The sequence below is a fragment of the Pollicipes pollicipes genome, unplaced genomic scaffold, assembly GCF_011947565.3.
Source record: "Pollicipes pollicipes isolate AB1234 unplaced genomic scaffold, Ppol_2.1 Scaffold_7261;HRSCAF=8764_pilon_pilon_pilon, whole genome shotgun sequence".
NCBI lineage: Eukaryota > Metazoa > Arthropoda > Thecostraca > Pollicipedomorpha > Pollicipedidae > Pollicipes > Pollicipes pollicipes.
Window position 1 is genome coordinate 5,098,108 of NW_023597054.1, and position 11,797 is coordinate 5,109,904.

Below are 11,797 nucleotides of genomic sequence, written 5' to 3' on the forward strand. Positions count from 1 at the left end.
GACGTCACAGTTTGTGTTGCGGACGAGAGGCCGGGGCCGAGGCCGGACCGGGGTGGGGCACCTGGGCACGAGGTGACGACGACAGGCCGACTCCAGACCCACATCGAGCCTCTCCGCCTCTGAAACCGACGCCCGCCCGTGGAATCCCGCTGGCGCGTCACGAGCGGCAGCCTTACCGCCGCGTGACCGCCGGAGCGTCCCCATTGACCGTGCCTGCCCTGCGAGGCACGGCTCACGGCCGGCCCGTCAGCTGATCGCCGGATACGACTGCGGTCGGTCGGCTGGGCGGCCCGCCAAGGTCGCCGTCCAACAATGGCCGCTGCAGTGAGAGTCCGTCGACGTCCAGCGATCGCGGCAACGCGATGTGGTCGGCCTGGTATTCCAGCCAGCTCGGGAGAACAGATCGCAAGCCCACGCTCCAAGCTCAGCTTATATATCATACCGTCTAAACAATCGATTTTCCGTCACGGCGTTGGAGCTGCCGGCGCTCAACCAGACGGTCCGGCTGGTATGTTGGGGGGGGGGGGGGGGAGGGGACTTATCGAAGCCCTGCGCGCCTGTCTGAACAGCCCAGGCGCTCCCTTCTTGTGGAGCCGGCCGGGGCAGACGGCACCTGTCCGCCCGCGCATTTCATCGCATGTGCACAGCATGATGCTCGCCGCGCCAGGCGGCAGTGCCGACGCACCCGTGACTCACTTGGCGATCTTCGGAAGCAAGAGCGACACACCTGTGACGTCACAGCTGTGTGTCCTCCGCTGGCGGCCGCGGTGGCGCGGCGGCCGGCCGACAGGCAACGCCCGGCTGGCCGCCCAGGCACGAACTGTAGAGGTCACTGGGGCTGACCCGTCCCCAGAGCGATGAGACCTCGCTGGAACTGGACGCGTGCAGGGAGCGTTTGGTGGGCGAGGAGATCGAGCACGCCGAATGGGCAATCTGTGCACGCCGAGAGCGAGGACGAGCTCCTACGGAGAGCAAATGGCGTCCACCGGAAATGAGAGCGCCAAAGGAGCGAACAGAAGGGTGCACTTTGACGGTGTAAATAATAGGTATTAAAAATATGTCATAGAAGCACGTCAAGTTGGCGCGTCGAAGGAACCAAAGCTACTCACTGGAACTGAGGACCGCCAGCGAACAAATGGAGCTGAATAACATTGAAAGCGAGCTGTACTATTGCTCAAGGAGCGCATTATGCCCAGAGAAGCGTATGGAAAGTGGCCGTCGGCCAGTGAGCGCCGCGAGTGATCATACGGAGAGAGAGAGCGGGCTAATCGCAGCCTCCTCGCCCGCGGGAATGAAAGGGTAGCACGCCCGGGGGCAGGGCTGGACCCGAACTAACCGCCAGCTGACCAGGCTGGCTGGCCAAAGGCGCTATAACGACAGCTGACCGAGACAGGTGACATCATCCAGGCACGAGGCGGAACGTCAGACGACAGCCAATCAGACGGCGTCGGACCAACAGCTGACGGTGTGGCGTCACACCTGAGCTGACAGGTGACGTCACACCTGAGCTGGCGGGTCACGTGGGAGCCGAGTGAGCTGGTTCCATGGCTGGCCATCCACACCACGGAAACAGTTCGTGGTGACGAGCTCTTTGGTCAGCTGGCGCCATGAGCTGCCAGCCAGTCCAGCCATGGAAAACGGAGGAAATCGGGCACTCGATAAGCAGGTGAATCCGAGCATGCAGGTAGCATCATGCTACGAGCTCTTTTAATTCCAGCCTCATGTCATTTCATGCATGTCACCACTCAGTGGCGCGTTCGAGCTAAGGTGTCGGGGGCACGACAACTTTTAACTCTTACCACCTGTCGGTCACTCTTGTAAATTTTTTACACGCAGTAATATTTCTGCTAATATATTCTGCTATGCAAAATCAAGACAGACATGTGGGAATGCGTAGATTAAATGTGCAATGCTGCTTATTTCTTTCAGGCTAGAAATTGGCGTAGCTACGGCGTGCTAAGAGTTTTCTAGTGAAAAACTCTGAGCTATTGGCCCCATTTGCGGAAACCTGCTCGCGCCCCTGCCACCCTCGTAATGGACCGATCGACTGAGGCGGCCAGGCGGCATCCTGCGAGTACGAGGAACACCACCTGGAAATTGGGATAGTTTCACGTTGTCAAAGGTTGAACGCCGTTGTCCGAGAATAAACTATTTCCACCAGACTTCAAGTTCCTACAAGCTATCCTTTGTTTCACGCCAGGGACTCTTTTCTTGATAAGTTCTCGTAGCTCACGATGGCAGAAAAACCGGAAGAACTTCTCATCACAATTAGGCCTGCGCTCGATAATTTATCACAGTTTCGTTCCTTCCTTCTGTTCTATGAGGTCTGCAAGATAGCAGACAAGATGGCTGTGGAATGCCGAGGAAAGATGCCGTCGTCTCGCACGTCCCGTGCGTGTCAACGACCCTTGGTGTCGAGCGGTTTTGGTGGACTGGACACTACGAACCTTTTTCGGTTGAAACCCAGTACCTGCTTCCACATTTTATCTGTCTCCAGACTGTTTGTTGTATTTGTGCATGACAGCGTGTTCATGCCCGACCCAACGCCACTTCCCTCTCAGCCTGACGCCATATGGAAACGTAGAACTTCACAGCTTTCTTAAGACACTATCTCAGTTATAATTCGCCGTAATTTTGCTTAACACGCGCCCGGGTGGACAGTTCAATACCCTTCGCTCAATAGGTTAATCTGACCCTGAGATATCAAAAACCAAGATAACTAGAAATACCAAATTTCCAGGGTAGCCTAAATACTGTAGATTTAAAGTTCGTGAACTCTCTTTTGTCAAAATTTGAGGTTCCTAGGCATTGGGGTCGAATAAGATAAAACAAGGTCAGACTCCAGACTGATGTCTCAAGTGCCCCCAGACTTGCTCATGCAACCACTGTGAACCTAGAAAGCTGTTTTTAGGAGAATGCCAATGAGACCAGTGACTTCGTTTGACGTTGCTAAGATCAAGTTGACGAGATACCTACGAGACTGCTCTTATTTTATGACAGAAAAATGCTTCAAACTATGCTATATCGGTGCTGACATCACAGATCAGTGGCGACACAGTGCTTTTCGAATGCAGCTCAGATCAGTGGTTTTTACTGATTTTTCAGCCAAGATTTACCCAATGTATTAAAGAGCACAGCATACCAAATAACTACGCTTGTTACTAATCGCAAGAACCGTAGCTGACCACAACATCTCGCGACGAACGTGATCAATTGCTACGCGGCGTTTTAAAGCGCCGTGTCATTTAGACAGATGGGCTTGATTGCTCGCCACGCGGCGTTTTAAAGCGCCGTGTCATTTAGACAGATGGGCTCGATTGCTCGCCACGCGGTAATGCGTTGGGTTCATGCGTTGGGTTCAGTGCAAGGCCGCGGGCTGCTGCCGGTTGTGTTCATGTCATGAGAAGCAGACTGGCTAATCGTCAGTTTCTTTTAGGTAATACCCTTAAAAAGCCCTGCCAATCTAGGATCGTTGTTTGTGGATACCTGAGCCATAGCTTTAGGGGTAAACGGATGTCGCTGGAGCGACAGATGTCAAGGATTCATCCGGGGCTTGCTGCTACTGAGAGAAACAGCGACTTTGAGCCAAGAGGCCGAGCATCGGCGCTGGTGTAGGCCTCTCACATTGCCCGTTGCACCTCACACTTAGCGCACTGGTCGGTGGACAAGCATGAAATAAAACGCTTTAAGTTGTTATCATATTGCATATAAAGCTAAGTGAAGGCGCTAGAGGTGTTCAAAAATGTATGTGCATTTGCTGACACCAATATTGTATGGGTTTGCTGTAAATGTTTGGGATCATGTTACGAAGCGCGAGTTCTGCACCGGCAATGGTTATGCCAAGATAATTAAGGTCGCCAACGCATTTAGCTGATTGTACGATGACGCCACAAAACAAATGTGATATTGTTTCAAGTGCTTGTAGAACTATGTTATCGGTAAATGTAGGGCCACAGGGATGCAGTTTTGCAAAATGCGTAGTGGTGAGGGATGGAAGGGGAAGGGAGAGGATGCAGGAAGAAAAAATGGTTAAGCTTGCCTCCGAAATGCACTTAAAACGATTTTTTCAGATTTGACGCAATTTTTTTGCAGCTGCCAGCAGGGGTATAGTTCCTCAAAATTAGTTTTCTGGGGCTGAACCCCGAAATTATGATAACTGAGAAATAATGAATACAAATGATAGCTTAGATAGGAAACTGCACCCCTAGTTACGAGGCACAATCCCACCTCTCCCCCACCCTTCCCAATTGAGTAGGAAACCGCGCGTCTTTATGCTGGTTAGGATAAGTATGCCTTTATCTGATACTTCTGACTGATTGGTCTCAACCTTCATTCAGTGTTTGATGGCCAGCAAATGAAACTTAGTGTAAATGAACTCCCGAAATTGAAATGTTTCTTGGTTATACCACATTGCATTTAAGTTGTCTTTGTTTTTGTGGCTTATTGTATTAAGAGATATATTGCATGTATGGTTGTATTGCAACAGTTTTTGAAAGATTGACCTCAGGTGACAGTTCAGATGGTTCCAAATGTCGTCGGTGACAGAAAAGGCACTTTTTCCACCCCCGCCTACAGTTATGCAATGTTTGGCGCGGCCACGCCGCGCCGTTTGGAAATCATTGTGGAAAAACCTTTGAGGGTCAATTTGCTTCCCCACCTCACCCCACCCAAGCGCATGTTGAATGTGTGTATGCTTAAATGCTACTTAGTTTTGACGACCTGCCGCTGGGGGACGACGGGAGCCGCTGGGCAGGTGTTTCCACACCATCTCAGACCTGTACAAACCCGGATTTGAAACGAGTTTTGAGCGCGTGCCTCAAGGCTGGCGACCTCCAGGCACCATTTGCGTTAAATGCGCTGCAGCCGTCGGCAGGCATTACCACGATAGCTGCAAAGCTGATTTCGAGCGATTGCTGGCTTTGCTGAAATGAACTAGATTTGAAGATAGTATTCACCGTGAATGAAGACCTGCAATTTATATTCGATCGGCTTTGCAATGCCAAGTGCCAGATATCACCCTAGCATTGCGTCTTTTGCACAGACACACAATGCACATCGCCATTCGAGTGTTCGCCATCAAGAAAGGATGTTGACCACCGGAGCTGAGCCTTCTCTGTCACACCTGAGCCTTTTCTGCCACACACTGCAGCTGACGCAGACACTGAGTTCGGAGTAGACTCAAGTGCCACAGTGCCGCCATGGCACTGTGGCACTGAGCGACGTGAACGACGTGCCGCTGGTACGGCGCTCATTTGGAAAGCATGCGTACAACTTACTGCATTCGTTCAACATAGACGCGGTGGACACGGTGGGCATTGTGTCGTTTTCCTCTTAGGTGATTTCAAAGATACCCCGAACACATGTCGAGTGTGGGCCCACATTTCAGAAATCCTGGGTGACAGCGACACGCAAACACATGAAGCCATTGAGGATAGACCACATGGTCGATCTCTGTGAGCGTCCGCGTGTGCTTGCGGGCACTCGATCATCTGCACTCTTGCACAAGTCACGGACTTGGGTGGTTTCAAAATGTGATAAAAATTTGTGCACAATTTCGGTGGCAGGAGGCAGTGTCACATACAGCACTGAAAGCAATTGCATTTTGCAGCAGAGCAATTCGAATAGAAACACGTAGAAAATTGTTCCCTTCTCTACCGAAGTAGGAACGCCGTCATCGTTTGCACACAGTTTGAAAATGTTGCTTCGAATTCAGGTTATCGGGACGTAAGCGGAGCGATATTTCGAGACAAAGCACCGTGATAATATCGTTCACCAATGGATCCTAAAATGCATGTCTACACAAATAATTGGGTTACAGGCACATCCACCGGTAATTCTTCGTTTAAACGCAGTACATCTAATCCATTTTTCTGGGGCAGATGTGGATGCTAAGTTCACGCTGAGTTCATGTGTGATGCTGTTAAGTGGGATTAAAACAAATGACCAAGTGATGCATTTCATTTATTTTCAGCAAACTGCGCCACTTTGGTATAAAAAGGCATGGATATGTTCCTCAGAGTTCTGCAACCAGCAACATTCGGTAAAAGGCATGCGTAATTCACCATCCATCTCTTTTATTATAAAAGCATAACGTTCTCTTGGGCAGAACACTAATAACCAGGGCCTCATGCAACGCATTTGCTCATCTAATGACGCTCCCCTGGCTGTCGGGAAACCTGTCCACCGTCCAGCTCGCCTCCGACAACCAGAGACAGGCACCTCCAGCAACCAGAGACGGGCATCTCCAGCAGCCAGAGACGGGCACCTCCGGCAACCGGAGACGGGCACCTCCGGCAACCACAGACGGACACCTCCGGCAACCAGAGACGGGCACCTCCGGCAACCAGGGACGGGCCGCACGTGCGCGGGCGGGTCGTAACGTACCTGTGCCGCTTCTGAAGGCCAGCGGTGGGATCGGACCGACGCTGCCTGGGGTCGGGTCGAGCCGGCCGCGGGTCAGGCGTCACGCCGGCCAGCGGCGGCGCAGCACTGCCGTTGACACCCAGCACCCCAGTGACGCTCATCTCCTGCAACACTGGCCAGGCGTGCCACGGTCAGTGACTGGCTGCGTCCTGACGGGTTCTGGCCCGCACCGGCCCGGTAACCGACCATGGTCAGTGACTGGCTGCGCCCTGACGGGTTCTGGCCCGCACCGGCCCGGTAACCGACCATGGTCAGTGACTGGCTGCGTCCTGACGGGTTCTGGCCCGCACCGGCCCGGTAACCGACCATGGTCAGTGACTGGCTGCGCCCTGACGGGTTCTGGCCCGCACCGGCCCGGTAACCGACCATGGTCAGTGACTGGCTGCGTCCTGACGGGTTCTGGCCCGCACCGGCCCGGTAACCGACCATGGTCAGTGACTGGCTGCGTCCGGACGGGTTCTGGCCCGCACCGGCCCGGTAACCGACCATGGTCAGTGATTGGCTGCGTCCTGACGGGTTCTGGCCCGCACCGGCCCGGTAACCGACCATGGTCAGCGACTGGCTGCGTCCGGACGGGTTCTGGCCCGCACCGGCCCGGTAACCGACCATGGTCAGTAATTGGCTGCGTCCTGACGGGTTCTGGCCCGCACCGGCCCGGTAACCGACCATGCTCTGCACTGTTCGCTCGGAAGGAATAGTCAAGGAATGTGCGCTGATGAGCGGCGCAATGTTGCCAAAACAGCAGAAGTCGATGGATGGATACCTGATAGGGACGAGTTCAAAGTGACAGACACTTGTAGACTGAAGTCAAACACGCCTGCCATTTCGTTACATGGATGCGAGCCATGTCTACATCATTGTTCGGCCATCTAGACATGTGCCGCAAGTTGAATGCTTTTAGGGAATGGGTTCAACGATGTCAACTTTTTAAACAGCTTCATGCAAGACGTGAACAACCGAAACAGTGCAAACGAAAACACAAATAATGCGTATTTTCATGTGAGGAAGTCCGATGCAATAAACACTTCGCTTGATATGTTGTGCAATGGTAATCGCACGACGTCCGTCACTTTCAACACAATGCACTTTGCAAGCAAATCAAGCATGACACAACCAGATAATCGCGAAGCATGAATCAAATCCATCGAACATGCCGTTTCCTTCTTCTACCGGCTTCCGATAACAATATCAAACCTTCAAGGTAGATTCAGTCTATCGACCACGTTCGAAGGAGAGCCAGAAGCGGCGCGCAGATCAACACTCGTCTGAAGCGATTCTGAATGGTCATCGGTATAACAGATGCCATTTCATTTAGTCTTTTGTTGCAGTTCTCACGCATAATTTCCTGTTCATCACTTTCGAACACGATTCTCAAGACCTTCATCTTCTTCCCCGTTTCATTTTCGACCGCTCGCATGCTCTGGTTTGTTTCAAGCATCACGGTACACCCACATCACCTGTATTTCAAGCATCATGGTCCGCCCACATCATCCGTATTATTTTTACGTTCGGATAGAGGCCGAATAACCTTGGAAAGACCCATGCGTCACCAAGAAGTAGCCGGCAACTCTAAATTGATCCTTCTAACATGCAGAATGCCATCAGCGAATATTGAAACTTTACGCTTGATGTCTTTTAGCCGTATCGCTGATATGACAGGTTGCTGCCAGCCGTATCATCAGCGGCTCGGTGCAAGACAGGTGACAGCGCGTGCAATACTTTCACCCGCGTAGGCGGGTCCAAAACATGCAGTGCACCGCACCGCAGGCGGCTACGAGACATGCAGTGCACCGCACCGCACGCGGGCACCAGGCGTGCAGTGCACCGCACCGCACGCGGGCACCAGGCGTGCAGTGCACCGCACCGCACGCGGGCACCAGGCGTGCAGTGCACCGCGAAATTTCAGCGAGTTGCGAAAACCTCAAGCATGCTATCCTCGAGTTCGAAGAAACAAAGGCGGCTCATTGAGCTCCAATCCGGTTTTGCAGTTGTGCAAGCGCAGCTCCCAGGTTCGCACCGGTGCTCGTGATTTCCTACTTCAGCCATATTCCAGCAGCCTGCATACTGAGCATGTGCCGCTCGTTCAAGCTGGTGCCGTCGAGGCTGGTCTGGCGCGGCTGATGCGCTGTACAGCAGTCAAGCGGCGCTGCTAGAGGGCAGTGTGCTGCACACATCGCCTGCCTGGCAGCAGCGGCTGGCTCTGCCACCGTTCCGGGAAGCCCCAGTCGCCAAGCGGCACGGTGGCCATGATAAGCGTCCCGAGTGGCTGTTATAGAGCAGGTGCTCTCGTGAGCAGACCGAGGGCAGGCGGGCCATTAGTACGGGACTTTAAGGCCAGGCGTGCTGGTGGGCCCACAAGCGAATAAAGACAAGCGAGTATGCCTTATTCCGTGTGTTATGGGAGCAATACTGTTAAGGCCTTACTTCGCACCTTGGGGTGATGGAGATTGGGGCCTGAACACGTGACAGAGGGCGTGATCAGAGCGTGGCTTCTGTGGCCCCTTCAATCTGTTTTGGTGGTGCTTAGGTCCTTGAACAGTCCTTGAGCCGAGTCATATTGATCGGAAACGTTGGGGTATCTTAGCAGCGGACAGGCACATTTGTGTTCGTTGCTACGTACGTGCTTCAGCAGGCGAAAACAAGCCGCTCGTCAGCAGCGCCACCTCTGGACCAGCTTCGGAATCTCTGAAATCGCTTTGCGCCACCGCTGACCCTGAAAGGCAGTGACTCTGTAAACCTCAAATGATGGTGGTATTTACCTTTGGAACATAGGAGCACATGACATTTTATCTAAATTCAAACTGGTGCGCAAAACTACGCAAGGATTGACAAAACGATACGAGCTAAATCTGTACTTAGGTACTTGTAGGCCACGCTTCCATAAAATTAATACATCTATATGAGTTCTGTCGTATACCCTATTTCTATTTTCCAACATGACTGAAACTCCCAAAACGTAGCTGGCATTTGTGGCAGTTTCGGACTCCCGCTGGGCTTCTAAGCCATCCACGATGGAGCCTTGAGAAAATGGAATGGGATCTGGAGCCTCAAAAACACCCCCGCCCCATAAAACAGCCCCCTTGTAACAACGAATGCGATCTGGAGCCTCAAAAGGATCCCCCTAAAACAGCCACCTGTAACAACGAATGGGATCTGGAGTCTCAAAAGGATTCCCCTACAAACCAGACCCCTGAAACGACGAAGTGTACTACCAATCAGTCTACACGGCTAAGAGGAATCTGTGTGCCCAGATTTCATTACCTCATGGGTGAATCTTTACTACATCACCCATCATCGCCCATCTCAACAAGCGCTTTGGCCCCCTCCCTCCATGACGTGAGCGTACCCGAGCTCGCCAGGGATGAGTCCGTCGAGAGCGGCGACTGACTTCTTGTGATGAATGCCTTGCCCACGGCGCGCTGGACGGTGGAGGAGTGACCAGTGTCGTCCAGGGATCTGGGCGGATCGCCGCTGAGCTCGCCGCCGGATCTCGCTGGGCGGCTAGACTCGTCACTGTCTCTCGTTGTGCGGCTAGACTCGTCACTGTCTCTCGTTGTGCGGCTTGTCCGACCGCCGTTTCTCCCTGTAAGGCTGAGGTCTTCCTTGTTGCGCGTTTGCCAAGACAGATCGTCACTGTTCCTCGGCGCGCGGCTGATCACGTCATTTGTCCTCTCTGCGTGAGTGAACGCGCCACGGTTCCGTGCTGTACGACTTAACTCACCACCGTTCCTCCCTGCCCGGCTGACTTTGTCATTGCTACATGCTACCCGATCAAAATCGTCACTGGTTCTCAGCGAACGATTATACCCGTCACTGTTTCTTTCTGCATGATTGAACTCGCCACCAATCCTTTCTGTACGACATATCCCGCTATTGTTCCTTCCTGCCCGACTAACGCTGTCACTGTTACGAACTGCCCGATCAAAATCATCACGGTTGCCCAGCGAGCGATTATTCTCATCACTGTTTCCCTCTGCATCAGTGAACTCGCCACCGCTCTTTACTGTACGATGCATTCCGCCATCGTTCCTTCCTGCCCGAACGACGTTGTCGCTGTTACGAGCCACCCGATCAAAATCGTCACTGTTTGTCTGCGAACGATTATTCTCGTCACTGTAGCCTTCTGCATGAGTGAACACGTCACCAATCCTTGCTGTACGATATTTACCACCATCGTTCCCTTCTGAGCGACCGACTTTGTCACTGTTGCGCATCACCCGATCCAAGGCAACACCGTTCCTCAGTGTACGACTTAGCTTGTCATTGTCACATTCTGAGTGGCTGAAGGCTCCCTCACCCCGTGAGTTGCAGTTTGATTCTTCACCGCTCGTCCTTGCATGACTGCTTCTGTTTCGAAATGGAGGACTAGACCCATCACTGTTTCTTTCTGCGTGACTTAATTCGCTGCTGTTAGATGCTGTGCGGTTAGAATAGACACTACTCCTCGTAGCGCTACTGAGTTCGTCGCTGTTGCTTGGTGCAAGACTGAACTGCACGCTTTTTCTTTCTGCGCGAAAGGACACGTCACTTGTCTTTACCGCGCGCTTGAACTCACCCTTTCTGTCCACCGCGCGACTGATCCCGTCACAGCCCCTCGGGATGCGACTGATCGCGTCACAGCCCCCCGGGGCGCGACCAATCTCGTCACAGCCTCTCGGGGCGTGACTAAACTCGCCATAACCCCTAGGAACGCGACTGGCCTCGTCACAACCCCTCTGGACGCGGCTGATCTCGTCACCGCCCCTCGGAACTCGGCTGATCTCGTCACCGCCCCTCGGGGCGCGACTAATCTCGTCACCGCCCTTCAGGTCGTAACTGACGTCGTCACAGCCCCTTGGCACGTGAATGATCTCTCCGCCGTCCTTTAGCGCCCTTCTGCTGTCATGAGGTCGCGGCAGAGTGTCGCCCACCAGGCCGCCTCGCCCGTTCGGCGCCGGAAGGTTGTTGTTGACGGAACGACTCACTCTCGCTGGCGAGTGCGCCACGTTCGGCGCCGGCCTCGCCTGGTAAGCGAGCCGTCTCTGCGGCGACGGTGATGCATTGGCGACGCATGACGCGGCGGCGCCGGACGGCAGCGGGTTAAAGTTGGCGTCCTCCGCCTGCTCCATGGTGGCCGGACGGCGGCCTGCGCGGGGAGGGGGCGCGGGCGCGGGCTCCGACAGCGGCGGCAGGCCGCTCTGCTGCGCCCGGTCCGGCCCGCGCCGTGGGGAAGCTGGCGCAGGCCGGCCCGCGGAGGCTAGGGTCGGGATTTGGCGCCTCAGGACGGCCCCAGTTGGGGCGCGGGCCGGACCGGGACTCCCTTGCTCCAGCTCCGGCTGCGGACTCTTGGCCGAACTCCTGGCCGGACTCCTGGCCGGACTCCTCGTCACCGGGG

At 54.0% G+C, this 11,797-nt stretch overlaps 1 protein-coding gene across 1 annotated transcript; it reads right to left on the bottom strand.

Annotated features, from left to right (window-relative positions):
* Positions 1-232: 232 nt before the first annotated feature.
* Positions 233-11,120, bottom strand: LOC119112696 (translation initiation factor IF-2). Its single transcript, XM_037236953.1, has 4 exons — positions 9,770-11,120; positions 9,044-9,136; positions 6,385-6,535; positions 233-389 (listed from the first exon to the last, which is right to left on the bottom strand). The coding sequence occupies exons 1-4, from the start codon at positions 10,635-10,637 to the stop codon at positions 233-235; spliced, it is 1,269 nt and encodes a 422-aa protein (XP_037092848.1). The 5' UTR covers positions 10,638-11,120.
* Between the last annotated feature and the right edge of the window lie 677 nt (positions 11,121-11,797).